Raw genomic sequence first — 27387 nt, forward strand, 5'->3', positions numbered from 1 at the left:
CTTATTTGCAAATAAATTAATTAAAAATCCTACAATGTGATTTTCTGGACATTTTTTTCCTAATTTTGTCTGTCATAGTGGAAGTGTACCTATGATGAAAATTACAGGCCTCTCATCTTTTTAAGTGGGAGAACTTGCACAATTGGTGGCTGACTAAATACTTCTTTGCCCCACTGTATTTTCCCTGACACCCGAAAGTACGTTACATTGACAGGAAAATGGTCCAATTCACACACTTACCAAAGAACATCCGTGGTCATTTCTACTGCCTCTGATCTGGCGGACTCACTAAACACAAATGTTCGTAAATTATGTCTGAATTTTGAGTGTGCCCCGGCTAGCCGTAAAAAACAACAACATATACACACATATATATACATATATACATATACATACATACATACATACACACACACACACACATACATACATACATACATACATACATACATACATACATACACACACACACACACACACACACATACATACATACATACATACATACATACATACATACATACATACATACATACATACATACATACATACATACATACATACATACATACATACATACATACATACATACATACATACATACATACATACATACATACATACATACACACACACACATACGTGTGTCGTCTGGTTTGCTTAATATAAGGAATTTGAAATGGTTTACACGTTTACTTTTGATACCTAGGTATATTTAAAACCGGCATTTAAAACTATAGTACCCTCCAAGCTCGTCATCAAGCTCGAGACCTTGGGTCTCGACCCCGCCCTGGGTACTGGACTTCCCCCAGGTGGTGAGGGTAGGCAACAACATCTCCACCCCGCTCATCTCCACCCCACAAGGGTGCGTTCTGAGCCCTCTCCTGTACTCCTTGTTCACCCACGACTGCATGGCCACACACGCCTCCAACTCAATCATCAAGTTTGCGGACGACACAACAGTGGTAGGCTTGATTACCAACAACGAGACGGCCTACAGGGAGGAGGTGAGGGCCCTCGGAGTGAGGTTATTTTCCTGACATCACACACTCAACGTCAACAAAACTAAGGAGATGATTGTGGACTTCAGGACACAGCAGAGGGAACACCCCCCTATCCACATTGATGGAACAGTAGTGGAGAGGGTAGTAAGTTTTAAGTTCCTCGGCATACACATCACAGACAAACTGAATTGGTCCACCCACACAGACAGCATCGTGAAGAAGGCGCAGCAGCGCCTCTTCAACCTCAGGAGGCTGAAGAAATTTGGCTTGTCACCAAAAGCACTCAAACTTCTACAGATGCACAATCGAGAGCATCCTGGCGGGCTGTGTCGCCGCCTGGTACGGCAACTGCTCCGCCCACAACTGTAAGGCTCTCCAGAGGGTAGTGAGGTCTGCACAACGCATCACTGCGGGCAAACTACCTGCCCTCCAGGACACCTACACCACCCGATGTTACAGGAAGGCCATAAAGTTCATTAAGGACAACAACCACCCGAGCCACTGCCTGTTCACCCCGCTATCATCCAGAAGGCGAGGTCAGTACAGGTGCATCAAAGCTGGAACCGAGAGACTGAAAAACAGCTATCTCAAGGCCATCAGACTGTTAAACAGCAACCACTAATATTGAGTGGCTGCTGCCAACACACTGTCACTGACTCAACTCCAGCCACTTTAATAATGGGAATTGATGGGAAATGTAAAATATATCACTAGCCACTTTAAACAATGCTATCTAATATGTTTACATACCCTACATTATTCATCTCATATGTATACGTATATACTGTACTCTATATCATCTACCGCATCTTTATGTAATACATGTATCACTAGCCACTTTAACTATGCCACTCTGTTTACATACTCATCTCATATGTATATACACTGCACAAGACCATCTACTGTATTTTGCCTATGCTGCTCTTTACCAGCACTCATTCATATATCTTTATGAACATATTCTTTATTCCCTTACACTTGTGTGTATAAGACAGTCGTTTTGGAATTGTTAGTTAGATTACTTGTTGGTTATTACTACATTGTCGGAACTAGAAGCACAAGCATTTCGCTACACTCGCATTAACATCTGCTAACCATGTGTATGTGACAAATAAAAAATTTTTTTTTTTTTTTTTGAGGTTATCAGAAATGTGTACTGTAAATTAAGCTATAAATTGTAGATTAGTGCCAACGGGACTTGTTGCCAGTTTCCATTCTAGATAGTCATGGTGCAGCTTTCACAGGACCTCGTTACTCCTCCCTATTAGCTTACATATTGATAGGTCAAGTCCTGAACTTTATTTAGTTATTCAGCAGATTCACTTTTACGGAATATTCCCACCCTCTCACACTGTAAAAATAGACAGCAACCTCTGAGTGGAGGGGTCAGACAACCTTATGCAATGAAGAATAAATTAAATATGGGTATGACAGCACAGGGGGATTAGATCAAAAGAAACTGACATGTGGTTCTCATGTCACTGTCAAGCTTTGAAAAAAAGTGGCCTAAATCTGACTGGCCCAGTGCAAAATGGCAACGACGTAGGGGTCCATTGCAAACAGAAAGTGCATGAACATGTGAAGCGAGTCATAAAATGAGGGAGTGACAGACAGCCTACAGTAACCTAGTCTGTGGGCATTAATGCATGTCGATTGATACCGCACAATCCACTGCAGTTGCTAAACCGGTTGGGGGAAGACTGGTCAGTCAGGTCTGCTTCTCACACCAGTCGCAAAGGCTTCTTTAGGGTTCACTCCGAATGATGCCGGCTGAGCATGTGACAAAAACAGAAAAGAGCAGTCAAAGAGACGATTAAAGAGTGTGTTGCAACAAAAACAGGAGGCCTAGTGGGCCTGGTGCCGAGTACTCTTTGACAATGAACACGTGTTAAACACAGCGAGAACAATTAGCAAAAAATCAAAAGGTATCGATAGGTTTATAACAAGGAAATAACACTATACTAGAATATTTGAATATGATTAAATGACAGTGTAGCTGATCACATAATAGGCCTAATGAGACTGTGGGGTAAAAAAGGCTCAGCTGCAGGTGTGATCAGGCAATATTGTATCTACTCTGGAAATCCGTCTACGTTTTCATGAAGACTGCTCCCTTCAGACACTCAATGTAATTGCTAAGCATGACTTATTCTGCACTAGAATGCACTGGAGAGTGAGTCAGTGCACAAAGTGTCCACATACAACCAATGCACTCTCGGCAAGTTCCCCACAGTCTGATTTCTTATAACAAACACTCAACACACCATAAATAAAAACCCTGGCGTCCATAAGGGCCTGGGCACTCAGCTAAGAGTAGACGGTCACCAACGCACAAAGCCCGGGCTTTTACTCGGTCCTGTGAAGTTCAAAATAAGTTTAAAAAAAAATATATACAATATACATACATACATACATACATACATATCCACACACACCTGGTAGGCATTGCAATCATTCTCATGAGGTTGATTTTAGCCTCAACAACTGTACCGAAAGTGTTAATCCCCACCTGTCGTCCAGGAATCCGCAGCGCAGGTGTCTATGCTGATATTTCTTACGCTTCGATCACACCGACAGAATCATTGCATTTTGATACACCAGAATTATATTCATTTCCAATGCGTTTGTCTTGCAGCATTGCGTTGCAAGGCATTTGCAGTATATTCGGTGTGGTGCATACGTTGGATTTATCAAACATATGCATCAAACTATATGTGTAGATGGCTTGACAGAAATGGCAGCAGAAGGTACATGTTGAACCTTTGTTGTATACAAATCCAAATGATGCTGCATGCAATGACGCTGTCGGTGTGATCAAAGCGTTACAAGGAGCATGTGCTCCTAAAATGAATTTAGGCACACAACGAAAGTATTTGAGTTAGTGTTTTCATGATAAGAAATGACAAAGTTCTTGAACATGAGAACAATGATCAGCTGCCCTTTTAAGGTGTGGGCCGTTACCGTGGTAACGAGGCACTCCTGTCTGTCAGAGAAATTGGGTTCTCCGATATTTCTTCCCTAGCAGTTGAGCAAGGTTAAACTAACATTGAAAAACAACCAAGATAGTGAACAAAACGACGTAAATGGCCAAGAAACACAAGGAAAAAGTCACCCTTTAGTAGAGAATTGGGTAAATTCGACCAACATCTATGCTCAAAACATATCTTTCAGCACTTCACAGTGCGCTCAGCTCCGTTGCGGTGAGAGAAGGATACCACGCGCAACAGTGCCCGTGCTGAAAGATTCAATTTATTTTGAGTTCGTAGTTCTTTATGCGATTAGCTAACAGCTATGAGACAAAACGTCAGAAATACTTTGAAAATAGCTATGGCAGCATTTTCTTTGCTATAAATCAACTAGCACGTGCTCATACTTGACTTTAACAGATCGTCCACATCTATTTTTAGGCGCATATGCCAGTAAAATGGTCGCACTGTAGAGCCCTGTACTGGGTTTCGAGAAAGACGTCTGTCAGCCAGACTAACCGAGGGGGCTGTGCTTACATGTTTGACCTCATGAAGAGGTATAACACTACACTGCATACTAAATCTTGTCCCACACAATTAAATCACCTAAGAAAAAATAAAAGACATATGGTTCACATTGTTCAGTCTGGCCTATATGTTGTAATAACATAATGTTACATTTTATTGTTGTTTTTACATCATGTTACATTTAGTACTAGTATAAGCTTTCTATTTGTAATGCTCTGGTATGACATAATCATCAACCAGGGGATTTGATCTTGTAACCCTGTAGTTACACACTGTTGCAGCCAAGACCCAAGGCTGCTTTTTGCTTTCCCACCCATAGAGGAAGTGCACTCTTGCAGAGTGCACTTCCTAATCTGCACACATAAGTGCCAGCCATAGCACTCAGGCTGTGATGGGCTAACAATAGGCTAAACTTGATGTAAGTGATCTCCAAAGTGTCTGGTTGTGGTTGACAGGGAGCATGTCCTCTGCTCGTTTGTCTTCTTTTGAAAAACATGAATGGCAAACAACTAGACTACACTCATATTTACCACTTGACAAGCATCCATTGCAAATGAGTCAGTTTGCATATGAATAAAAAGAGACCAAGTCATCCATTGAGCCAAATCAAAACAGCTCGCCGAAACCTCTTGATATGTAAACAAAGTTTTGTTTTTTGCCCTAGCACTACACAGCTGATTCAAATAACCAACTCATCATCAAGCTTTCATTATCTGAATAAACTGTATAGTGCTAGGGGGGGGAAAAAACATGCACACAGGAGAGGTCCCAGGACAGAGTTTGGGAAACCCTGTTTTAGCACACACAATGGAAACAAGTGAGTCACATGACAAAGCCTATCAATCTATTAGTCAGGAGTTGTCAATGGCAACTTTGTGTATTTAACAAAGCAGTACACAGACTTAGCCATCGACCTAACTTAGGTGTTTTAATTGCTCCAGAATGGCAAGGGTTTGATCAGAATCCAGCTTTAGAACGCCGCTGAAGTCTGACTTTAAATGAAGCCGGCTATCTTCAAGAAAATAAAAATAAAATAAATAAATAATTGGTCTAGCATGCTTTGAGAAATACATTGCAGGGCTTCTGGCTGCCATGGCAACAATGCAGGTCTCCCAGTGAGTCGTCATTTGTGTCTTATCACACAACATGGGGCTATAAACACTCCAGAATCTCTACTGCAGGATGAAAGATCAGAATATCTACAGCTGCAGTACTTCCCCAGCCTGCTATACTGTGATTCATGCATTATAGCTGGCCAAATAGTGTAGTAAAGCCATTTAGCTTCTGTACAACAGGTTCCACAGCCCCCTCTCATTCCTGCACACAGGTACTTACCCAAACTGACCAATTACTTTATATTGGGAAGGAGCGCAAACATAGCATGAATCAAATAAAATGTTATATTAGTCACATGTCCCGAATACAGGTATTACAGTGAAATGCTTCTTACGAGCCCCTAACCGACAGTGCAGTTTAAGAAAAATACAGATAAGAATAAGAGATAAAAGTAACAAGTACTGCAAGAGCAGCAGTAAAAAACTTTTTTTATATATATATATATATATATATATATATATATATATATGGTACAGAGTCAATGTGCAGGGGCACCGGTTGGTTGAGGGAGTATGTACATTTTGGTCAAGTTAAATAAAATTACTATGCATAGATGACAACAGTGTGGTAGTGGTGTGGAGAGCGAAAGGGCAATGCGAGTAGTCTGGGTAGTTATTTAACTAGATGTTGAGGAGTCTTATGGCTTGGGGGTAGATCTTAGACCTAGATTTGTTGCGCCGGTACCGCTTGCCATGCAGTAGCAGAGAACAGTCTATGACTAAGGTTGCTGGAGTCCTTGAGAATTTTTAGGACCTTCCTCTGACACCGCATGGTATAGAGTTCCTGTATGGCAGGAAGCTTAGCCCCAGTGATGTACTGGGCCGTTCGCACTACCCTCTGTAAGTGCCTTGCGGTCGAAGGCCAAGCAGTTGCCATACCAAGCAGTGATGCAACCAGTCAGGATGCTCTCGATGGTGCAGCTGTAGAACCTTTTGAGGATCTGAGGACCCATGCCAAATATTTTCAGTCTCCTGAGGGGGAATAGGTTTTGTCGTGCCCGCTTCGCGACTGTCATGGTGTGCTTGGGCAATGTTAGTTTGTTGATGTGGATACCAAGGAACTTGAAGCTGAGAAAACTCACATTTAGGCTATTGTCATGATGCATAGATTGTGGGTTAAACTGTAATAATGCCATTAAGTTATGACGGGTAGGCTATAAGAATGCGTCAAGAAATATGAGCAATGCCAAGCTGTTTATTTTTTGGGAAATATGCCCATGTTGTGTGGGCTTATTGAGGACTTATACCAGAGTAAAACACTTTTTCACAACATAAATAAAATTGTTAATTATTTGTGTAAAATTACTTTTACACAAAGAGGTGATGTGAGGATGGAGGTATTAAATATGAAACCAAAGCTGTTGTTCCCCTATCAGTGTTGTGCAGACACAGCTAAGCCAATTATATCAAACCGGAGGTACTCAACCACATCGCTCCCTGTCAGGGATATGGATTTAACAGAAATCAAAACAGTTCAGGCCTTCACCTATCCATCTTAATACCCAGGGAACACTTAAACGTGAATGACATAGCAAATCGACCTGTAGCTGATTGGGAACAACAGGGGGAACCAGAGTGAGTCCTCTGGGGAGTAGGCAGGAAGCATTCCTGGGAACCACTGACGAAACCAGTCATGAATCAAATGAGCGAGGCGTAAACCTCTGTGTGGGGCCCACACCTGAGCAGAGTCAAACAACCACAAATAAGTTGTCCAAAATTAATTTGTCATAACAATCAGCGCTCAAATCAACACACCAGAGCCTAGCCACACTACACAAGAGGTGAGCAACTCGTCCACTGTGCAACCCATTTCACTCAAGACAACATTAGGCTACCTCTCCGATTACTCTCACTGGCATACAGATGGGGATCAGAAGAACAGACAGATTAGGTTAGCCAAAACAAGAACGGTAGGATGAGGTCTCTGCTCCAGAGAAATAGGGAAGGAGAGAGGGAGAGCGAGAGAGCTGGTGGGGTGAATCAGAATCCTGTCTGACGACACACGAGCATCCCTGTCATGGCGATCATAACCTCACCAAGAAGTCCAGTTAGCTCCCCTCATCACACCCCAACTATTGTGCCTAATTACTGTCACGTCACTCAAATAGACATGCATTCTTGCAGAGCTATTCATTCTGCAGGTCATTCTGTCAGAAATTCTGAAAACACGTCACACATTTCTTTGTACTTGCACTGCCCCAATACCCAAACCCCACCTCTTTGTCCTTATGCAACATGGTGCACATCTGATTATCTCCCACTTTGTTCTTCCTGTACTCCCTCGGAGTTCATGTCGGGAGTTTGAGTCTCAAAAAGGTTCTCAATGCATACAAGCAGTAACATGTCACTGGCCTGGAATACTGCCCCCGACAAAACACTCCACCCACATACCAACCCCCTCCCCTACACAATCCTCCATTCAAGGGGTGCGAGTCACTCCAGCATTATCGCCCATAGCTGAACCAGTCGGCGACATCATTAATAAAATGCCACCCATTCAGACAAGAGTAGCCTAGGAGGTTATGGTCGACTACGACTAACCCGCAGAATCGAAAGGGCCATGAAACCACATACTAGCTAGTTAACCATGTTAGTACTAGCTACTAAACACTAATAAAATAGACTAATTGAGAACTTTACTGATCAACTTCATTTCTATAATCGGCATTAGTAGTCCATTTACATTCAAACAGAGGAGAAAGATAATCAGTTATCATGTGCTCCATACCCACCCCCCTCCCTCTCAGAGTTTAAAGATCAGGAGAGGAAGCCTGCTGCTGCAGGTCATGGGGGGGGGGGGGGCAGGTGGGAAACCACCCCCCCCCCGAGGGAAGCCCGAAGCCCCCTAGGCGCTCTCCCTTGGCACCAGTCCTTCTGGTCCTGCTGGTGTGGGGCCGCTTGTGACACATGGGGCGGCAGGGTAGCCTAGTGGTTAGAGCGTTGGACTAAGGTTGCAAGTTCAAACCCCCGAGCTGACAAGGTACATATCGTTCTGCCCCTGAACAGGTAGTTAACCCACTGTTCCTAGGCCGTCATTGAAAATAAGAATTTGTTCTTAACTGACTTGCCTAGTTAAATAAAATCTGTAATATCCATCAATGACTTTATTCAGAGTAGTGTATAATGGCACATTAAGTTTCTAAACAAACAAAAGGTGAAAAGTCACAAATAAACAAGTCAAACATTCCCTCAATCCATTAGCAGCATTAGCCTAGTCAATGCCATGTAGGCCCAAGGTTCAGTGTCTGCACTTTTCCCCCTCGTCATTTCAACATGTTGGCAGGCTAACTTGTCTGAACTTGACTGCTGAAGTCAGTCAGAGGTTTTGCTTTAGCAAATTAAGTTTCAGCAGTCTTCCCTCATACCATGCAGTAGACGTGAGGATATTGTGACTCTTGAGTTTCCAATATGGACTCTTAAGGTGAAAGGAGATGTATTCAGGAATATGAAAGAATGTATTGACATTTCTCTCCCAGAAAGGCTTCAGCGGCACATAATTCTCTATTGGGGCTCAATAAATTACTCTGCATAAACATTAAAGATCAAATTGTCATTGTAACACAGATGCCTTGTAGCTGCATTTGGGGAGTGGAGGGATCAACTTCCTTTAATGAACTGTACAAATGACCTGGTTTGGATTATCTAGTCAATTCTCCCATCAGGAATAATTCATGATGGTTGAATGAACAATTATTACCCAGGCTGGATCCTGATACTTGGGTGGTTACCCTGCTTTTTAAAAATGCACACCACAATCACCTCATTTAGGCTACAGTGAGGCTTTCAGTCCCATCTTCACTGCCCCATCCAGGTCCCCAGATATAGCGGACTGTCTCGCACACACACACACACACTAGGAGTTCATCAGATAATAACCAAGCTCTTGATCATACAAAGTGTGGATTGACTAAGAGAAGTTCAACACTGGCGCTCAATTCAAACGTGTCATTGAGATACAGTATGTGTGGCCAGGAATGAATTGGTATAATTGCTGAATGAAGAATAAAAAGAGGTATGCACTTAAGTGCCAAGAGGTTTTGGCTTCTGAACCGCTCTCTCAATCCCAATAATACTGCTGAGCATGAAGCAATGTAATCCCTATCTATAGGTTTCACTGTGTCTGATTGAGGAATTTGACCTGGGAAATTTTCATTTTGAGGCAACTGTTATAGTATCCATCTAGAAATGTCCTATAAAACAAAAATTGCAGGGCATATGGCAGGGCATAGCAACAGACTCAGATTTAACAGTAACAATGCACTGGCAGCATACAATTCCCATTCCCTCCAGTGAAACTAACTTGCAATGTTGCACTATATAAGGTGAACATTCTTCAATGTCACTGTTCTATGTCAAGTCTCCATATTGAAGAACCTCTGAGTAAAACAAAGGCTACCTGTAACTTAGCAATCTGCCACTACATTCAAGGCTCAGGACAGAAGCTACACTGAACATAAATAAACACAACATATTTTGGTTCATATAAGGAAATCAGTCAATTGAAATAAATTCATTTGGCCTTAATCTTGGATTTAACAGGACTGGGAATACAAATATGTATCTGTTGGTCAAACATCTTTAAAAAGCTAGGGGTGTGGATCAGAAAACCGGCCAGTATTGACAACTCCTTCACAGAGTTGCCTGTGGAATGTTGTCTCAGTCTGCTTCAATAGCTGTGCGAAGTTGCTGGATATTTGCGGGAACTGGAACACCCCGTCGTACATGTCGATCCAGAGCAACCCAAACATGCTCAATGCGTGACATGTCTGGTGAGTATGCAGGCCATGGAAGAACTGGGACATTTTCAGCTTCCAGGAGTGGTGTACAGATCCTTGCGACATGGGGCCATGCATCATCATGCTGAAACATGAGGTGATGGCGGCAGATGAATGACAAACAATGGGCCTCACGATCTTGTCACGGAATCTGTGCATTAAAATTGCCATTGATAAAATGCCATAGCTTATGCTGGCCCATACCATTGCCCCATGGTGGCGGTGGGGTTCTCTGTTCAAAGTTGACATGACCAAACCACTCGCCGACACGACGCCATACACGTTGTCTGCTATCGGCCCAGTACAGTTGAAACTGGGATTAATCCGTGAAGAGCACATTTCTACAGTGTGCCAGTGGCCATCGAAGGCGAGCCCACTGAAGTTGGTTACGAATTCGAACTGCAGTCAAGTCAAGACCCTGGTGAGGACGACGAGCACGCAGATGAGCTTCCCTGAGACGGTTTCTGACAGTTGTGCAAACCTAGTTTCATCAGCTGTCCAGGTGGCTAGTCTCAGACAATCCCGCAGGTGAAGAAGCCGGATGTGGAGGTCCTGGGCTGGCTTGGTTACACTTGGTTTGTGGTTGTGAGGCTGGTTGGATGTACTGCCAAATTCTCTAAGACAACACTGATGCCGGCTTATGGTAGAGAATTGAACAGCTCTGATGGACATTACTGCAGTCAGCATGCCAATTGCATACTCCCTCAAAACTTGAGACATCTATGGCATTGTTGTGTGACAAAAATAGAGCAGCCTTTTATTGTCCCCAGTTCAAGGTGATCATGCCGTTTAATCATCTTCTTGAGATGCAACACCTGTCAGGTGGATGGATTATCTTGGCAAAGGAGAGGCTCACTAACAGTGATGTAAACAAATTTGTGCACAACATTTTAGAGAAATACGCTTTTTGTACATATGGAACATTTTTGGGATATTTTTATTTCAGGTCATGAAACATGGGACCAACACTTTACACGTTGGTTTTACATGTTGCTTTTATATTTTTGTTCAGTATAGAGCAGATAGGCTACATTACAGTTCTACTGGCTGCCAAGGTGTACAAAATATGACTCCAGCTAGGATGAAAATCTCAGAAAGCAACATTTCATTCATTTGCAGGCTTCTCCTTACCAAAACAAACAATATAAAGTTAATGTAGCAGGCCGATGTTTAGAGGGCTCTGTAGTTTTCATGGATTCAAAACATAAATTAATGCATGTGTCTGGCCTTGGCCCATATGTCTTGTACAGGAAAATAACCAACAACTATCCAGATGCGTCGTGACTCGTAGGACTGTACAAAATATATAGCTGTCAAAAGAGCGATTACCACGCATAAATAACAACGGTGCTATTTCTGAGTGGAGAAATTGACAGGCAGTGACGGGGATTTCACACCAGCTAAAACGTAGGCAGTGCACAATATACACAAAATTATCAGCAATTAGATCAATCTCTCATTCTCTCGATGTAGCCAACTTTGCCAGGATTGCACTTCAGTCCTCGCTGTGAGCATACATCACAGCTGGGTGCCAAAGAACAGAGGCTGAAAATGCAACTGTCATTAGCTACCCAAAGCTTCCGCGTTTCATTGAACACATTTTTATCTCTGTACAGACCGTCTGACTGTACAGATTGGTAGAAAATAGTTAATGTCCCGACTACGTATTGATCACGTTTGCTAGAGTAAACGGGAAGTGTCAACACCGCCACCCTTTCACTTGAGACTATTTCAGGTAGCATTTTTTATTTTCTTACCTTTGAGCTGCGGCAAGGGTGAAAGCTCGGTAAAAGTTTGAGTTCGGAACTGGGACGACCCTTGAGATTTCTTCTGTTTCTGGGCCTTCCTCATTGATTTTCGCGTGAACCCGTCCACTTTCTCAGACGCAGAGATAGCCGACATTTTGAAGCATCAACTGTGTCGTAAAAGTATTTTTGGACATGTGCACCAACGATAGATTTAGGGTTTCCCACAAGTGGTCTATGTCTCCCAGTTCAGAAGCATCAAAATCTTCTGCAACTTGAAATGGCGTAGGCAGCAAACTTTGAAAAACACCTTCTGCTTGTTTGATCCACTGAAGCTTGCTAGTTAATCAGTTTCCATGTAAAGCCCGCATTTTCGTCCCGCTTGTTGAGTCCAGCGAGCTGTTTAGAAAACTAGCAAGCGTGAGCTAACGCTACGCGTATCAACAAGCCAGCCAACTCATGACAGATTTGAGAAAACGTATCTAGGTAAACGTTAGCTAATAGACTGACAGCAGAAACACTGCTTAACTAAATTGCTGGGTATATTTAAATTGTAATTTCTGCAATATAGCAACCTGTTGCTATAATTGTCATTTGTATAGCTAACCGGCTAACGTTAGCTACTTCAGAGAACACCTATGCTAACTAGCGTAAGACTAGCTGTCAGTGCTAGCTTTTTAAATGACAGACAAAAAATGCTAATGTTAGCCAGCTGGCTGCTTGGCTAACGTTAGCTATCTGGCTAGCTGCTTCGTTAAAACGTACCGTTACCTAGATAATATGAACATTTACAATTTAAAGCGAACTGTCATGATGAAATTCATACTATTTTCCACAAGAAAAATAAATATTGTATTCCGTGTCTTCTAGCAGCAGTTGGCTTTGTCAAAATGAAAAACAGTCTGGACGAATGAAGTCTGGCAACCTCGAACTACTCAGCAACGTTCGTATATCGGAAGAACCACCGCGCCAATGGAGTCATGTTCAGTACTTTCCCGTGTCCATTTAGTCGGAAATATCGAGTTGCACTGAACACACCGATAATCACTTTTTACTTGTGCTCGGGCGTCAATAATAACTTTTTCGATTTATTAGATTACACAATTCCATGTAAAAAGCCGCCACACTGCAAACTCAGTGCAACCATTAACAGCTTTATGAGTACATCGTTGACGGGTTGCATTTTGTGACAAAAGTTTACGTCTTTGACAGACAACTGCAGTGTCCAACCAAAATGTTGAAACAGGCATGCTCATGCCTTTTTTTTAAACCAATTGAAGACCGGGCTCTAAACCATGTGACAATATGCACAGAAAACATAGTAAATTGGCAACTGGAAACGTTTATAAATAGGCAGGATACTGTGTCCATATAAACAAAAAATGTCAACATTGTCATTTCAGGCGAGTGCTTCTTTTGAGGCCAGGCAATTACATCACTTACTATATTTATCCATCAGAGGATACATTAACATCCAATTAATGTCACCTATATTTGCAGCAGAGATCCAACAGTGTGGTGTGAGGATAAAAATATTGTTTGACCCCACAATCGTGATCCTCTGAATGTAAGCCCCCAGCACTAGTAGCATGCTAACCTTTGCACATGTGATCACATGCAGAGAGAAGAAAATGTTCTCGTGATGGAGGCACTAGCTCAGACACCAGACATCCATGTTTCAGACAGACACAAAAGAATGTTGCAGGTTGACAGGACTACAAACTATCATGCATTCTTAGTCTCCTTTCAGTAAAATGTGTCTATGTGAAGACAGGATTAACACAGTGCAAACACATGTCAAGTTACAACAACAGAAGTGGAAAGTATACTGGAAAAACAGGTTGGAGACCAGTGTCAGAAACCTTTGAACAGCATTGCATGGGCTGTGAACTGTTATAATGTAGTACTAACAACACTACTAACTCACCCAAAGTTTGGTTTTAATGTACTTTTGTAAGTATTGTCATGTCTAGGGACTTGCTTGCTGCATTATCATCTAAATATTTTGTAGGGAAATCTGACAGACTTTACTAATGGTAAGTTTAGTCTCATGGCCTTTGTGAATACTCATGACTTCTAGTGTGATATGGTAGTGACACAGCTAATTATTCACAATGGGGAATCAAGACTGGAATTCAAACTTGTGCAGACATGAATGGTGTCGGGTGAAGTTGCCCCGAGACACATTTAATGGTTAAGGTTAGGATTGGTGGAGGGGAAGCGGATCATTGTATACAAAAGTTAATGTACAAAATAAAAACGTAAGAACAGGAATCTCTTGTAAGTTTGTCTTCCATGTTGAGTGGACAACTCATTGTAAGGATTCTCAAATGGGTGCAATATTGGGTATATTAAGGTTAAGAATCAACCCTCATATCTTTAAAAAGATTGCTCTATGTTGAACAGTGATCCAAATTAAAATACAAATATAGGAAATATATAGTTTATTACAAATATAAATATTGTCTCTGAATCAGCACAGAGAAAACCATTTCATTCCAAGCTGATCACTCCCAAGTCCTTCGCTGGAACTAGGAAGATATTTTCTTAATGGATTTCAGTGAGCGCATTGCCCAGGAGGGAGAGGACATTGCCTGGGATAAGGAGGGAACAGCAGAAAGGTAAATGATAACAGGTTCCTGGTTATGCAGTAAGAGACATCAATGTTTTTTCTACATTTTGAACATTATGAAAAACACGTCCAAAAGATGGCACAAATCCTGTTAAGAACATCAATAGACTTCATACATTTCTGGTCAACTTGTAATTTTAGGATCTTGTGTATACTGGTGAGGTCGGTATCCTGCCATCTTGCCTCTTGGGGGCACTGGTGCTTCTGGGAGTGCTGCTGGGTTTTCCCACACCTTTCCTCAGCTTCTGGCTCATTGCTGACAACCAGTCTGCCCCTTTTGGAGAGCTCTTCTCCTTGTCAGCCTGTGTGGCTGGGACAGGCCTCTGGTCTTCCACCTGGAGGTCTGCTTTTCCCCAGGCCTCGCTCCTCTCTGTGGCCGCATGAGGTGGCTCCTGGCTAGAACAGCACACTCCTGCTAGTCCCCGGCTCCTCTTGGCTGCAGGGTAGAGCCCTGTGATGCAGTCACACTCCCCTGAACCTTCACAGCCCCCTGCCGCCCCACTGTCACCATTCTCCAGCCGGCGCTTGGCCGTCCTCTCCGAGGAAAGGGTGGGGATGGGACAGGGGCTAAGCACCTTGCGGAGAGGAGGGGTGATCTGTTCCCCGGGAGTCCGGGCAAACCAGTTGCTGATGGAGGGCGTTTTCTGACGTATGAGGGTGGCCCTGGAGCCCTGGGCCTGAAGGGGGGAGGCGGCGGTGGTGCTTGAGGCTAGAGGCAGGTCTGCTCCTCTGGGGGCACAGGCAGCAGGCTGGGGGGAGGCCAGGGCCCCCAGATGCCTTGGCCAGGGACTCTTGGCTGGGGTGCACTCCGCCTGGTTCAAAGGCACTGAGAGAGAAAGAGTTTTAGTTTCAATCAAGAGTTCAGCTTGTTCAAGAATCATTGGAGATAGTCATATTTGTTATGCTTGGAAATATACAGGCTATACAGACCAGTAAAAGCATTTGAGGATGTAACCACCGCAATGGATATGGAATTTTAGATACTGCCATTTTATTAAAGATGAACCAGGTACTATCCAATTCTTTAATTGACTGGAATGTAAAACATTTAATGGACCCCCTCTCTACTGATAGATAGCAGCAGTAGTGGTACTCACTTGGACTGGGCATGGTGGTGGCAGGTTTAGGACATGCCCAGCCCACCAGATTGGCCTCTCCGACAGAAGACTTTGCTCCATCTGTACCCCGGTCCAGACGCCAGATCCGTATGGTGTTGTCATCAGAGCAGGAAGCAATCTGCCAAGACAGAACATGAGATTACACAGGGCCCCAACCTGCACTTCTCCTAGCCTGGTTAAACCAGACTGAATGCTGCACTCATCATTGTTTCAATGGTGAACACAGTTTTTAGTCTGGTCTACCCAGGTTACCAACCTGCACCTGTACCTGTACCTGTACCTGCACCTGCACCTCCACCTACAGACCACTTCAACTACCACAATTCTTTTTTATGGCAAAAGAATAATATTTAGAATGAGCAGATCAAACAAAACATTTTCTCCAGGGACACAGAACGGATATAAAGGCAGCTTAAAGGGTATCTTTCCTGGCTGCTGTAGGATGAGTGTTCTCAAACTAATCTGAAACATTGACAAAATCTTAGATTTCACCTTTGTGAAATCTGTGGGGCACCATGCTATGGAGGTCACTTGCTGGCTGTGGCCCTGAAGCATCATGGGAGGATGTTTTGGGTCGGAGATCTGAAATCGGAATATAAGTTGGTAAGACACTAATAAATGCATGGATAGAATAGTCAAAGCATGTTGATTTGTCAGCCATCGTCTATCAGTCTGCCTTTCAAAGGTTTTCACTGGATTGGTCAAATAAAAATGGCAGCTCACCTTCCAGATGTACGCATGATGGTCACTTGAGCCACTAGCCAGGAACTGGTTGTCGGGGCTAACAGTGGACTTCACGTAAAATGAGGAGTTGAGGTGACCACCAAAGACTGCCACTGCAATAGAAAGACATGAACATCAGGAATAACCTGCACAGAACTAGACATTGAAACCACCAGAACAAAATTTCAGTTGTTCAGAGTACACAGTGCGAATACACAAAGTGGTCAACAAATAGGATCCTAAAGAGGCTCTCCATATATTACTTCTTGATTGGTCAAGAGACTGGTCACATGGTAGGTCAAAGCCCCCTGGGCCACATTCTTGGCTAATTCCTAAGGAATAGTGGTTGCAAACAATACCAGGGCCGTATTTGGTATTTTTTAGGATTCCTTATTAGCTGTTGCAAAAGCAGCAGCTGGGGTCCGCACAAAACATGAAATAATACAGAACATTAATAGACAAGAACATCAAGGACAGAACTAAATATCAATACATACACACAAACGATCAGTTCATTAAGCACCAAAGGGGAATTGAGTAAAACAGGGAGGGACTACCTGGACTTGTCCAATAAGAACAGCTAATTTTCTCTTTCCATTGCAACCGGAATTGTTTTCTGTTGCATGTCCCAATGAACACAACCCAGACTTTGATGACTCATTAACATCACTGAGTTATTTCTCATCTTTCAGTCAGACAGTCTCTTGTACACGGAGGTACCCACTCAGCCATTCAACAACCTCTGGGCTATTGTAAAGACGATTTATTATGCTACGTGTCAGGCACATGAATGACAGTAGCCAAATTCATTATGTGGCTGTACAACAGTGGTCATGCTGTACAACAGGGGTCTCCAACAGGTCGATGGTCACCAAACAATTCTGAAAGTACATGCAATTTTCAGGTGTTCCACGACAAACTGTCATAAATAAATCTCACAAATATCAGACACCATAGTTCCCAGCTAATATCTAATCAACGCAACATTGACATTATCCCACACTTAGTTTGTCAATATTGGTTTAAAAAGCCAAACTTAACACAATAATTAATTTCCAGTGGTATTGTCCCTGTCTGTCTGTGTGGTGCGCGTGTTTGTCCATGCATAGCCAGCCAGTGGATGTGACAACCATCTTGTGGGTTGACAGAAATACTATCCCCAAAATCTTCTCAATTAAAATGTTAACTGAAAAGTAGGCTTACCTGGCAGAGGTATATCCTTATCTATTATTTTCTAACTTTGCAATTAAATGAGCAGTACAGAACCATCGCTAGACCGGCACATTAGACAGCACATTCCTCACTTGCTAAATGTGCAATTAAAACAGCCACATCTGGAATAAAAAGGGGAATTACACACAATATTTTGAAAAGGTTGGCAACCCCATGCTGTACAACTAGCTATTTAAGAAAATTAATCTTCCCAAAGTATGGCATTTTTGTCAAACTGACAGACAGCTTCCCATACATCAAATAGCCTCAACTGAACAGAAGTAGTGTGCAGCCCCATCTGGTGGTAAAAAGTGGTACTGGCAGAATGAAACAATGGCGTGCTGGAGCTGAATGTGAATGGATGGTAACTAACTTGTTATAAAACAAAGTCATGGGCTGAATGTCCACATGCTTCTGATGGATGTAGCCATAGAAACAGAATGACATAGAATGAACTTTGGATGGAGCATTTGTTTACCTGGAGTGGTTTTCAGCCCGCTGACATTGAACATGTAGATGTTGTTGTCAGTGCAGTTGGAGAACAGGTTGGAGCCAGTGGAGTCCAACACCAGCCCTGAGTAACCTGTCACACAAACAACATAGGCTAGGTTCTACACTGGGAAACCCCAAAAATGGACTCAACCTAGGCCCTATTTGAATACTTGTAAAATGTTTCCTTCATTCCTTGAAGTAATCACTGATCTGATACTGTTGGCTAGGTGAAAGTAGGAGTTCCAGACACCAAAGAGATTTTACCAATCCAGTGAGGTCTGACAAATTATTAGTCTAATTCAACATAGGGAAGATGCAATTTTGAAGAATTCAAATTGGGCCATAGCCATGTTTGAGAAAACCCACCTAGCTTCCGTGTGCTCGTCCCTGGGTACGGGTACGCCTGGAGTGGGATGGGGTCATGGTGGTACGCTGTGTAGTTTTTCCGGAGGTCCCACATCTTGATTATCCTGTTTAGGAGGATAAATACGTCACAATTCATGTCAGAATCATTCTGCGTGATGCAGGCGTCACATACATCCTTACGACAGTCATCTGGTCATGTTCAGTTTGCAAAAAAAGCAAGGAAACAGGGTGGTACCATCTGAATTTGTCTAATACGAAATGCTTGCTTTAGTTTCCCGTTGTAAAACATTATGTTACGGTGTGTCTCAATGAATATGGTCCTGTGTTATTAGATTATTCTTACCCATCAACAGCACCTGAGGAGATGAGTGTGTGTTCATCCTGGAACAGAACCACCGTGACACTCTGCTGGGAGTCCTACAAGAGAGATGGAGACAATCAGTTATCCCAGTCCCCTATTCAACATTAAAAACATGGCTGACACCGAGTCAGTTAAGGGTATTAGGGTATTACCACTCACCACAGAGGGGTCCATGCCACGTGTGCTGGGACGTTTCTTCTTTGTCTTAAAGGGTGTGTTTCTGTCCATCTTATTGTGAGCTCCACTGATCTGCTTTACCTGCCTGTAGAAGCCATCTGAGGGAAAAACACTCCATTACTCACCGAATAATCTCTTTTGGACAGACTACATAACATAACTGGTATCGTAGCGTCTGCCAACAAACTGTAGGATGCGATGACTAACAAGGTACTTTGTACCGGTGCACAGATTTTTTTGTAACTGATCATTTGGACAGGTGTACGCCTCTTTTCGAATTTCGGAAAGGGGACATTTGGCCAACTTGCAGAGAGAGGGGAGTGGAGCTACCGGCCGGCTATCGCTCCACGTTATAGTATATTTTCTAACACGTGTCCCAGTAGAACTTAATCAAGCATCTGATGCAATAACCCAAGATTTTAGTTCCGGGTTTCAAGATCACTCACTGAAAAACTCAAACATCGTTTACACTAAAGAAAAGCGTAATCACTTTTATATCTGGCCTTACCTTTTTTGCTGCACCTTGTGTCCCAGACCATAATATTCCCATCTCGGCCCCCAGTACAGAACACAGCTGTGGGAGAAGAGAGAAGCCAGAGTGGATGGTTACCATGGTTACTCATGAAGAAGTGTCCGGACACAAAAAACTAAGTGTGTATTTGGCCAAAAAGCATGGGGTCTCCTGGGGTAAAACAGAAACTCAGCAGCAGTCGTTTAAGAAGAGCTTTGTTTTCAGTAGCTGAGCTGTCAGTGGTCAGTAGTGATGCCTACGACTAATCAAATAACAAATATTTGTGGCATGGCTGTACACATGTACAGTCTGAAAGACCATACACTCGATGGAGCAAGCAGTGTCTCTGTATTCAGGAAGAATGTCTACAATGTATCATGCGCTGCCACTCTGGGGCAATAAAGTTATATTGAATTAGAAATGTACCTTTTTCCTGCTGTGTGAATGCAACAGACTTGAGGCTGCACTGGTGCCCCTTGAAGCTACCAAGGAGCTCCCCTGATGTCACATCCCACAGCTTGGCCATCTGATCACCTGACGCGGTCACCTGATGGTGAAAATACAAACATTATTTTATCATGTGTCCTACAAAATGTCTATAAAAAAATATTAGTCTGATCACTGTGTGAAACAACCAGGAAAAACTTTACTCACCAAGCTAGCCTCCCCTGGCACCCAAGCAAGGTCACAGATAGCATTATCATGTGCCAACCATTCTGTGGAATAGAATACATTAAGTTTGTACCTCAATTGGCCTCTGATGATATTTCATGGTCCAACAACAAAACAAGCTAGACTGGTAATTCAGACAGCTGTGATAACTATTGGCTAGTCACACAACTAGTGGTGTGCCTCACAACCTTCCTAGGAGGTCTGCATCATAAGGGAGCATCATGATCATACCATCTGTTGTCTGAGCCGAATAAACAAGGTACAAGAGTTACTCTGTTGGTGGTGTGATTCTGTCACTCAGGCATAACATACCTTTCAGCAGTGGACTCTGTCGGTTCTCTGTGTTGTACAGCCTCAGGACTCCCTCCTCACTGGCCACTGCAAGGACGCCCTGCAGCCCCGGGGCTGAAATCGACAGGAAAATAAGCAGTAAAAATAAATAAATAACAAAATCAGGACAGTGATTAATGGTTGTCGCCCCTCAAAGACTGAGTACAATATTTATTGTATTACCTGTAGCGAAGGCGACCCCCGGACTCCCGTATGTGATGTGTTCATCATGACGGGTACACTGGTAGCAGTCCAGCAGAGAGGACAAATTGTATTTTGGGTTGAGGTCTGTTGGAAAATAAACAAATAACCATTCAGGAACATGCAGTGTAATACTGTATGGAGAGCCACCCTAAACCCCGTCCGGCCTGAGTAGGTCCTTGGCTTATGCACGTTAGTCATTAGTTATAGAGCTAGCTACCAGTACTTCCCACAACAACAATTAACAAGACACATCTATTAAATGAAAATATGCCATCGAGTATAAATAAGATAGTAACATGATCAGGATATTAATGTTTTTTTTTAATGAACGAGTCAACAATCGACTGAGTAGATTGATCTAGCTATAGTCGACACACAATTGTCCAGCCAAGTAGCCAACAATGCTGAAGTGGACGGCTAGCTTACTTAGGCTAACTAAAGTTATAGCTAGTTAACGTTAATAAGAGTCAAACCAGACGGAATACTGTCTGGATCACTATAAGTTGACATTGTTACCATTGCACCTCCGTCTACGGACTCCTCTGTCGACAATGGAACGAAAAAGCATTTCTGTAACTTAGCTGAAGCTAGACGATTTTTCTAATATTTCGATTTTTTTAGATGGATTTCTGTGCGGTGGTCATCAGTTCGTGGCTCCCCATTCGCGCGAACTGAAGTCACATATATATATATTTTTTTTTTTTGTTTGTTTGTTTGTTTATTTGTTAAGTAACATAAATATAGCACGAATCCCCCGCGAAACCTACATCACACTCGCTGATTGGTTGGAAAGCTGACACTTCCTGTACTACGTCACTTTCTACCTTTGTGCGGAATGAAACATGCTAAATTGATACCGTTGAAGAGAATATAAAGTTATTTCACGTGAAGTCTAAAATATAAGCAATGTCGCTTTTAACTGCACGTCCATTCTTGTCAGAGGCTGATTATGGGGAACAATAATTTGATACAAATTCAGCTTTCATGGAGTTGGACAAAGGTGTGTACAGTTAACCAGTCATCAAGCAACTAGCTTACTAAGCTAGCTACTACAATTAAAATGACAAGCTAGCTTGTTTGCTATTCGTCACAGTGATAAACAAACTTAAACTAGCGAGCTACATTCAGACACTCCCAGTCCGGGGAGGGGTGCTTAAGTGTGGATGCCTCGGTTCCGCTGTTGGGCAAGGTTATAGAGATGGCTGAGACTCAGTGATGGGTGATGCCCAGTAAGAGGGGTGTTGACCGGGTAGGGAGAGTAGGTCTGTAGTTCCAGGGAGTATACGCTCTCAGGCCCAGGGATAGAGCAGGCGGTCTGGAAGTAGAGGCCTGGAGTCAGTGGTCACCAGGTCAATGGGGAAGGCCCAAGTGAATAGGTGTGTGAGTGACACTGTCCTTCAGGGGAGCAGAGCAGGCAATTAATGTAAAATCTTGTGAGATGAAAATGGACAAACAAAAGGGTGTGCAACATAGAAGTGGACGTTCTGAACCTTGTTTGAGGTCAGTAGGTCACATGACCAAGGAGCTATTGAAATGAGAAAGTTTGAAAATTGTGTGAGATTAAATGGACAAACAAAAGGGTGTGCAATATATAAGGCTTGTCAGGGGATATTCTGACAATAGTTTGAGGGTTGTAGGTAGGTCACACAAGCTATTGAAATTCAAAATATTAAAAATGAATGTTAAAACGTGTGAGATAAAAATGGACAAACAAAAGGTTGTGCTACATATAAGGCTACTCAGTGGATTTTCTGAAAGTAGTTTGAGGGTTGTAGGTCATAAGACTAAGGAGCTATTGAAATTTGAACATTTTAAAAATTCTCATAAAATCTCATGAGATGCAAATGGACAAACAAAAGGGTGTGCAATGTGTGTGTCTGCCATCGGGTTTGCTACAACCAGTTTTGAAAGTTTTAGGAGTAATGGTTAAAGAGCTATTGAAATTTGAAAAATTATATTTGTCACTATGTTGACAGTCTGTAACTGCTGTTGGTGGTCTTATGGAAAACTACAGACAAATATCCGTCGACTATCCAACCTGAATTTGACTTTACCTCGGTCCACAGCAATGACCCTGTGACCAGAGCAATCATGCTCAGGTATCATGGCATGCTGCTCTCTTTGTCTTTCCATTAGAGCTTGATTATTATGATGGTGGTTTAGTCCACATTCCACACAGTAGCTGTGTTTCAGATTTGCAAGATGGTCATCATTAGTCTCACAATTCAGACAATTGATTCTGAAATATTGCATTCAGTGACTTCGGAAAGTATTCAGACCTCTTGACTGGGTGGGTATAATTTGTGGAATGTTCCAACAGAAATCTGTTCCAAAAACGTCGTAAATAACAAGGTTGCCAACAAACAATGCATACAAAGTAGCATGATCAATTCAATAGCTGCCGAATAGGCATCAACTCACCACGTAGCTAATTTGTAATGTTTGTCCATAGGCTACCAGAGTGAGGACAGACATTTTTAGAATAAACGTGGTCAGTAAAAAACGTAATTAAATAGCCTACTCCCTACCCGATATCTTCTTCTGCCTCTATACAACTTTGTATGCGTTGTTTGTTGGCAACCTTGTTATTTCCAAAGTTTTTGAAACAGGGTCCTGTTGAAACGTTCCATTGGACAAGTTCAGATAGTGCCTCCTGGTTTCTGAGCGTTTTTTTCCATTTCATGCCAACTGAACATGACCCCTTGTGATCTCCCGTTGGCCATTGCTATGTTTCACTATGCTCTTGTTCCTCCACAGCTCTGGTCCCCGGGGGACCTGAAACTGAAGCTAATCCCTATTCTGCAGCACATGCACCACATTGCCAGCCTGGCCTCTAGCAGCCTGGCCTCTAGCAGCCGGGAGCTGCTTAAGCAGCTGGTCACTTCCTACCCCTACCCACCCATGGTCATTGTCACCCTGCACACCTTCACCCAGCTGGCCGCCTCCTCGCTCATCAACATCCCCAAATGGGTAGCTGTAGCAACGGAGGGAAACTAAGGGGCGTGGCTGCGTGTAAGCAGATATAACATTTTCAAATTGGTTAAAATTAGGTTTAGGGTGTGGTGAAGATTAGCGTTGAGGTCAGGCTCCGTTTCAGATTTTGGCTAGTCGGCCAAAATGGCCTGTCAATGGGATGCTGGTAAGAAAAGTCCTCATAGTCTCTCCCCTCGACAATAATGGATATTAGAATCCCATTGGTACGCAACACAGACAGTTTTTGGAAGCTGGATGCTATTTGGCATGACACCTATCACTGCAGCAGACAGAGTACATCTAATTCGAAACAGACAAACAGATGTCCAAGTACAGAATTTGAGTGACAACTGACCTGTTTATTATATGCACTTGAAGTCCCAAGACAGCATAGCTTAGCAAAAGTGGAGAACATGCTGTGGCACCCACCCAGGCTAGAAAATCTAAACTCTTTTCCTTAGATTAAGTTTCTGTGAGATCAGTAGGAGGCTTTGAATAATGTTTAATGTAGAGTCTGTTCTCTCTGTCTATCTGAAGTTACAGCTGTTTCTCCAGTACATGAAGGAGGACCCTAGGAATGCAGTCAAGAGACTGGCTATCCAGGACTTGAAGCTCCTGGCTAAAAAGGCCACCTATCTCTGGAACAGAGAAAACACTCAGGTGGGGTCTTGTGTCCCACACATACCTGCAAATTCCCTACTCCATAATCCAACAGCGAGTGGTGAATTATCTTTCATTGGTTATTATGAGGATAATCCATGTTTTCATAATACTGATAATATTAATTTATTTTCCTTGAAATGCATTACCTTGCTTACATACTGTAGCTATTCTGAAACTGACTTTCATGTAAATCATTAAAAAAAACTATTTACTACATATTCAACAACGTATTCAAAAAGCTTCACAGAGTAGGAGTTATTACCTAACAAAACGGATCCTTTACCAGCACACCTACACGAAGACTCTGTGATTACCAGCCCTGCTGTTTTGGGGCTTTGTGACATTCAGTCGATTACTTAGGTTGGGTTCAAAACTTTCCAAAACATTCCTTCTTTCTGTTCCTCAGGTGATGCTTTCACCCCTCCTCGGCTCATTGACCTTGTTAAGCTAGCGCAGGAATGCTGTTACCACAGCAACCTGGCCTTCTCTGCCCATGGAGTCACTGTGCCCGCCAACATCGCCATTTCCTATCCAGAGAAAGGTGTGTGTATAGGGTACCACTTAGTAGGGGGAGATGTCCTCTCACTCATCTTTAATTAGCTTCCAGACCATCACAGGTCTTCAGACTTCACAGCCATCCAAAATAGGTTCTACATAAGAAAAACTTCCAGTAGTGGACTAATTCATGTTAAAATGGGTTTGGTGCACTCCAAGGTCTTCACAGACCTTCACAGATACCAGTACAGTATTAGGGCTTGTCCGTAATAAAGTAACAGTCATCCATTTAATTAACTGCAGTGTTTTGTTCTTTGCCAAGAAAACGTTATTTTGTAATGGTTGTTGCTGCCTGGCCTGTGTTATTTAGGGATGAAAGTGGTATCTATATTAATGTTATTGTCCTGCTTTCCCTCCCCAGACATGATGCATCTGGAGCAGGACACCGTGATGGGGGTGGAGTCTCTGCTGGTGCTCTGCAGTCAGGGCGACCGCCCCAGAACTCAGGCCACGCTCAAGGTGGATAGCACCCTGGTCCACGTGTTTATACAGTACTTGTACAGTGAGGGGAAAAGATGCTTGTAGTTGATTAGCTATTAGTTTATCAATAGTTTACAATCAAATCTGTAATAAACAGTTATAACACATTTGTTGTAATTGTGTACTTTTTAATCTCTCCCTCTCTCACTCCCCAGATGGCTCTCACCTCATTGGTCCAGCTGCTGAAGAGTCGCCCCCACCTCAGCCAATCGGCTGTGGCGTTCCTGCTGTGCCAGCTGCACTCGGCCTTCGACCCGTCACATGTGCTGGCCATCGCCACCCAGCTGCCAGTGCTGGGATAGGGCATGCTGGGGGATCTGGTGGACTTTTACCGGGTGGCCATTCACTCGTTCCCCGACAAGCTGCAGGTGCTCCTGCTGAGAGATACACAAAGCACTAATACTAACTGTTATTGCCCTAAGGGGACAAGTAAAAGTGTAGTATTGAAATTAGAAAAAAATGCTAATTGGGCAACTTCTGCACGTTTTGTTGTCTGAGTGAGGAAAATTTTGTAAATTAAGACGACTTGATATATTTTAATAGATGAGATATTGAGGATTTATAATAAATACTGCTTTGATGTCATACAAGCAAGCCAAAGACCCGTGAGTCCAAATATGCACTTCACATTTCCATATTATAAAAGTCATGTAATATACAGTGTCAACGTTTATGATCACTATGTTGATGGAGGGTTACAAGATGACATACTGCCATACCCTTGGTTGTTCTCAATAGAATGAGTCTATATTTGATGTACAGTTACAAGATGACATACTGTCATACCCTGGGTTGTTCTCAATAGAATGAGTCTATATTTGATGTACAGTTACAAGATGACATACTGTCATACCCTGGGTTGTTCTCAATAGAATGAGCCTATATTTGATTTACAGTTACAAGATGACATACTGTCATACCCTGGGTTGTTCTGAATAGAATGAGCCTATATTTGACTTACAGTTACAAGATGACATACTGTCATACCCTGGGTTGTTCTCAATAGAATGAGCCTATGTTTGTCTACTGTGAAGAAAATTAGTGGCGGCACACACACATGAACGTACTTATGACTCCTTTCAATGCGCACCGAAATTCCGGTCTGTTTCCCTGAATTGCATTTTTAAAGCCTAACACTGTAATATTGTATTTTAGAACTTAGCTAGTTATGTTGGCAATATAAAAAGCTTTCAAATAATGCCTACCTGACCTAGATTGCGATTTTATAATGGACAGTTTTTGGACTCGTAAACAACAACAGTAATGTGATGTGTGATGGCAGGGATGCAGGGTTGTGCGCTTGCTCTAGTTCCTCAACGACACAGCTAGGAAAGCTCAAAAAAGCACCTTATAGTTGAAGACTCTTCTTTGAGTCATAAAAGTGTATTTAAATTGAAACATTTCAGTTAAGGCAAATTCCCACGAGTGTAAAGGGTTAATAGGAAGCTAAGGAGTGAGCACTGATTTGTTCTCATATGTCATAATGGTCTCTGATAAATTCTGTGTGTGAAGTCTATTCAAGTTGTTTCCAAAGCTGTTCTCCAATCATCACCTACTAGATACTGACATCTGGCATGTGTCACCTTTCCCTGGCGACTGTGGTGTTTGTGGCTAGCCAGTCGTCCCTGTCCGCGGAGGTGAAGACGGTGATCAAGCAGCAGCTGGAGAACATGGCCATCGGTTGGCAGAACTCGCGCATGGTGAGTTTCTAGTCTGTGGGAAGTCAAGACTCATTAAATCTGGACATTTACAGGAATGTTAATTATTGTCCCTGTCAAATGAACC

General features: G+C 42.7%; 3 protein-coding genes across 3 annotated transcripts in view; 1 reads left to right on the forward strand and 2 right to left on the reverse strand.

Moving 5' to 3' along the window:
- Window positions 1-13335, reverse strand: part of ppp2r5a (protein phosphatase 2, regulatory subunit B', alpha isoform) — a 74656-nt gene extending 61321 nt beyond the window's left edge. The window contains exon 1 of the mRNA XM_064925604.1: window positions 12146-13335. Within this exon, the coding sequence (XP_064781676.1) occupies window positions 12146-12290 (145 nt within the window). The 5' untranslated portion in view covers window positions 12291-13335. The remainder of the gene's footprint in view (window positions 1-12145) is intronic.
- Window positions 13336-14562: 1227 nt separating this feature from the next.
- dtl (denticleless E3 ubiquitin protein ligase homolog (Drosophila)) lies at window positions 14563-21889 on the reverse strand. Its single transcript, XM_064925606.1, has 15 exons — window positions 21448-21889; window positions 20911-21015; window positions 20710-20802; window positions 20380-20441; window positions 20152-20272; window positions 19723-19788; window positions 19197-19312; window positions 19020-19093; window positions 18677-18780; window positions 18297-18401; window positions 16607-16719; window positions 16376-16465; window positions 15863-16001; window positions 14882-15591; window positions 14563-14727 (listed from the first exon to the last, which is right to left on the reverse strand). The coding sequence occupies exons 1-14, from the start codon at window positions 21497-21499 to the stop codon at window positions 14903-14905; spliced, it is 1929 nt and encodes a 642-aa protein (XP_064781678.1). The 5' UTR covers window positions 21500-21889; the 3' UTR covers window positions 14563-14727; window positions 14882-14902.
- A 1736-nt stretch (window positions 21890-23625) lies between these two features.
- On the forward strand, window positions 23626-27314 carry ints7 (integrator complex subunit 7). The gene is given in 6 exon segments (XM_064924697.1): window positions 23626-23901; window positions 24442-24664; window positions 24974-25108; window positions 25484-25581; window positions 25758-25978; window positions 27185-27314. Coding segments are annotated over 6 exon segments (1083 nt in total).
- The last annotated feature ends 73 nt before the right edge of the window (window positions 27315-27387 follow it).

Source organism: Oncorhynchus masou, chromosome 19 (assembly GCF_036934945.1).
Source record: "Oncorhynchus masou masou isolate Uvic2021 chromosome 19, UVic_Omas_1.1, whole genome shotgun sequence".
Classification (NCBI taxonomy): domain Eukaryota; kingdom Metazoa; phylum Chordata; class Actinopteri; order Salmoniformes; family Salmonidae; genus Oncorhynchus; species Oncorhynchus masou.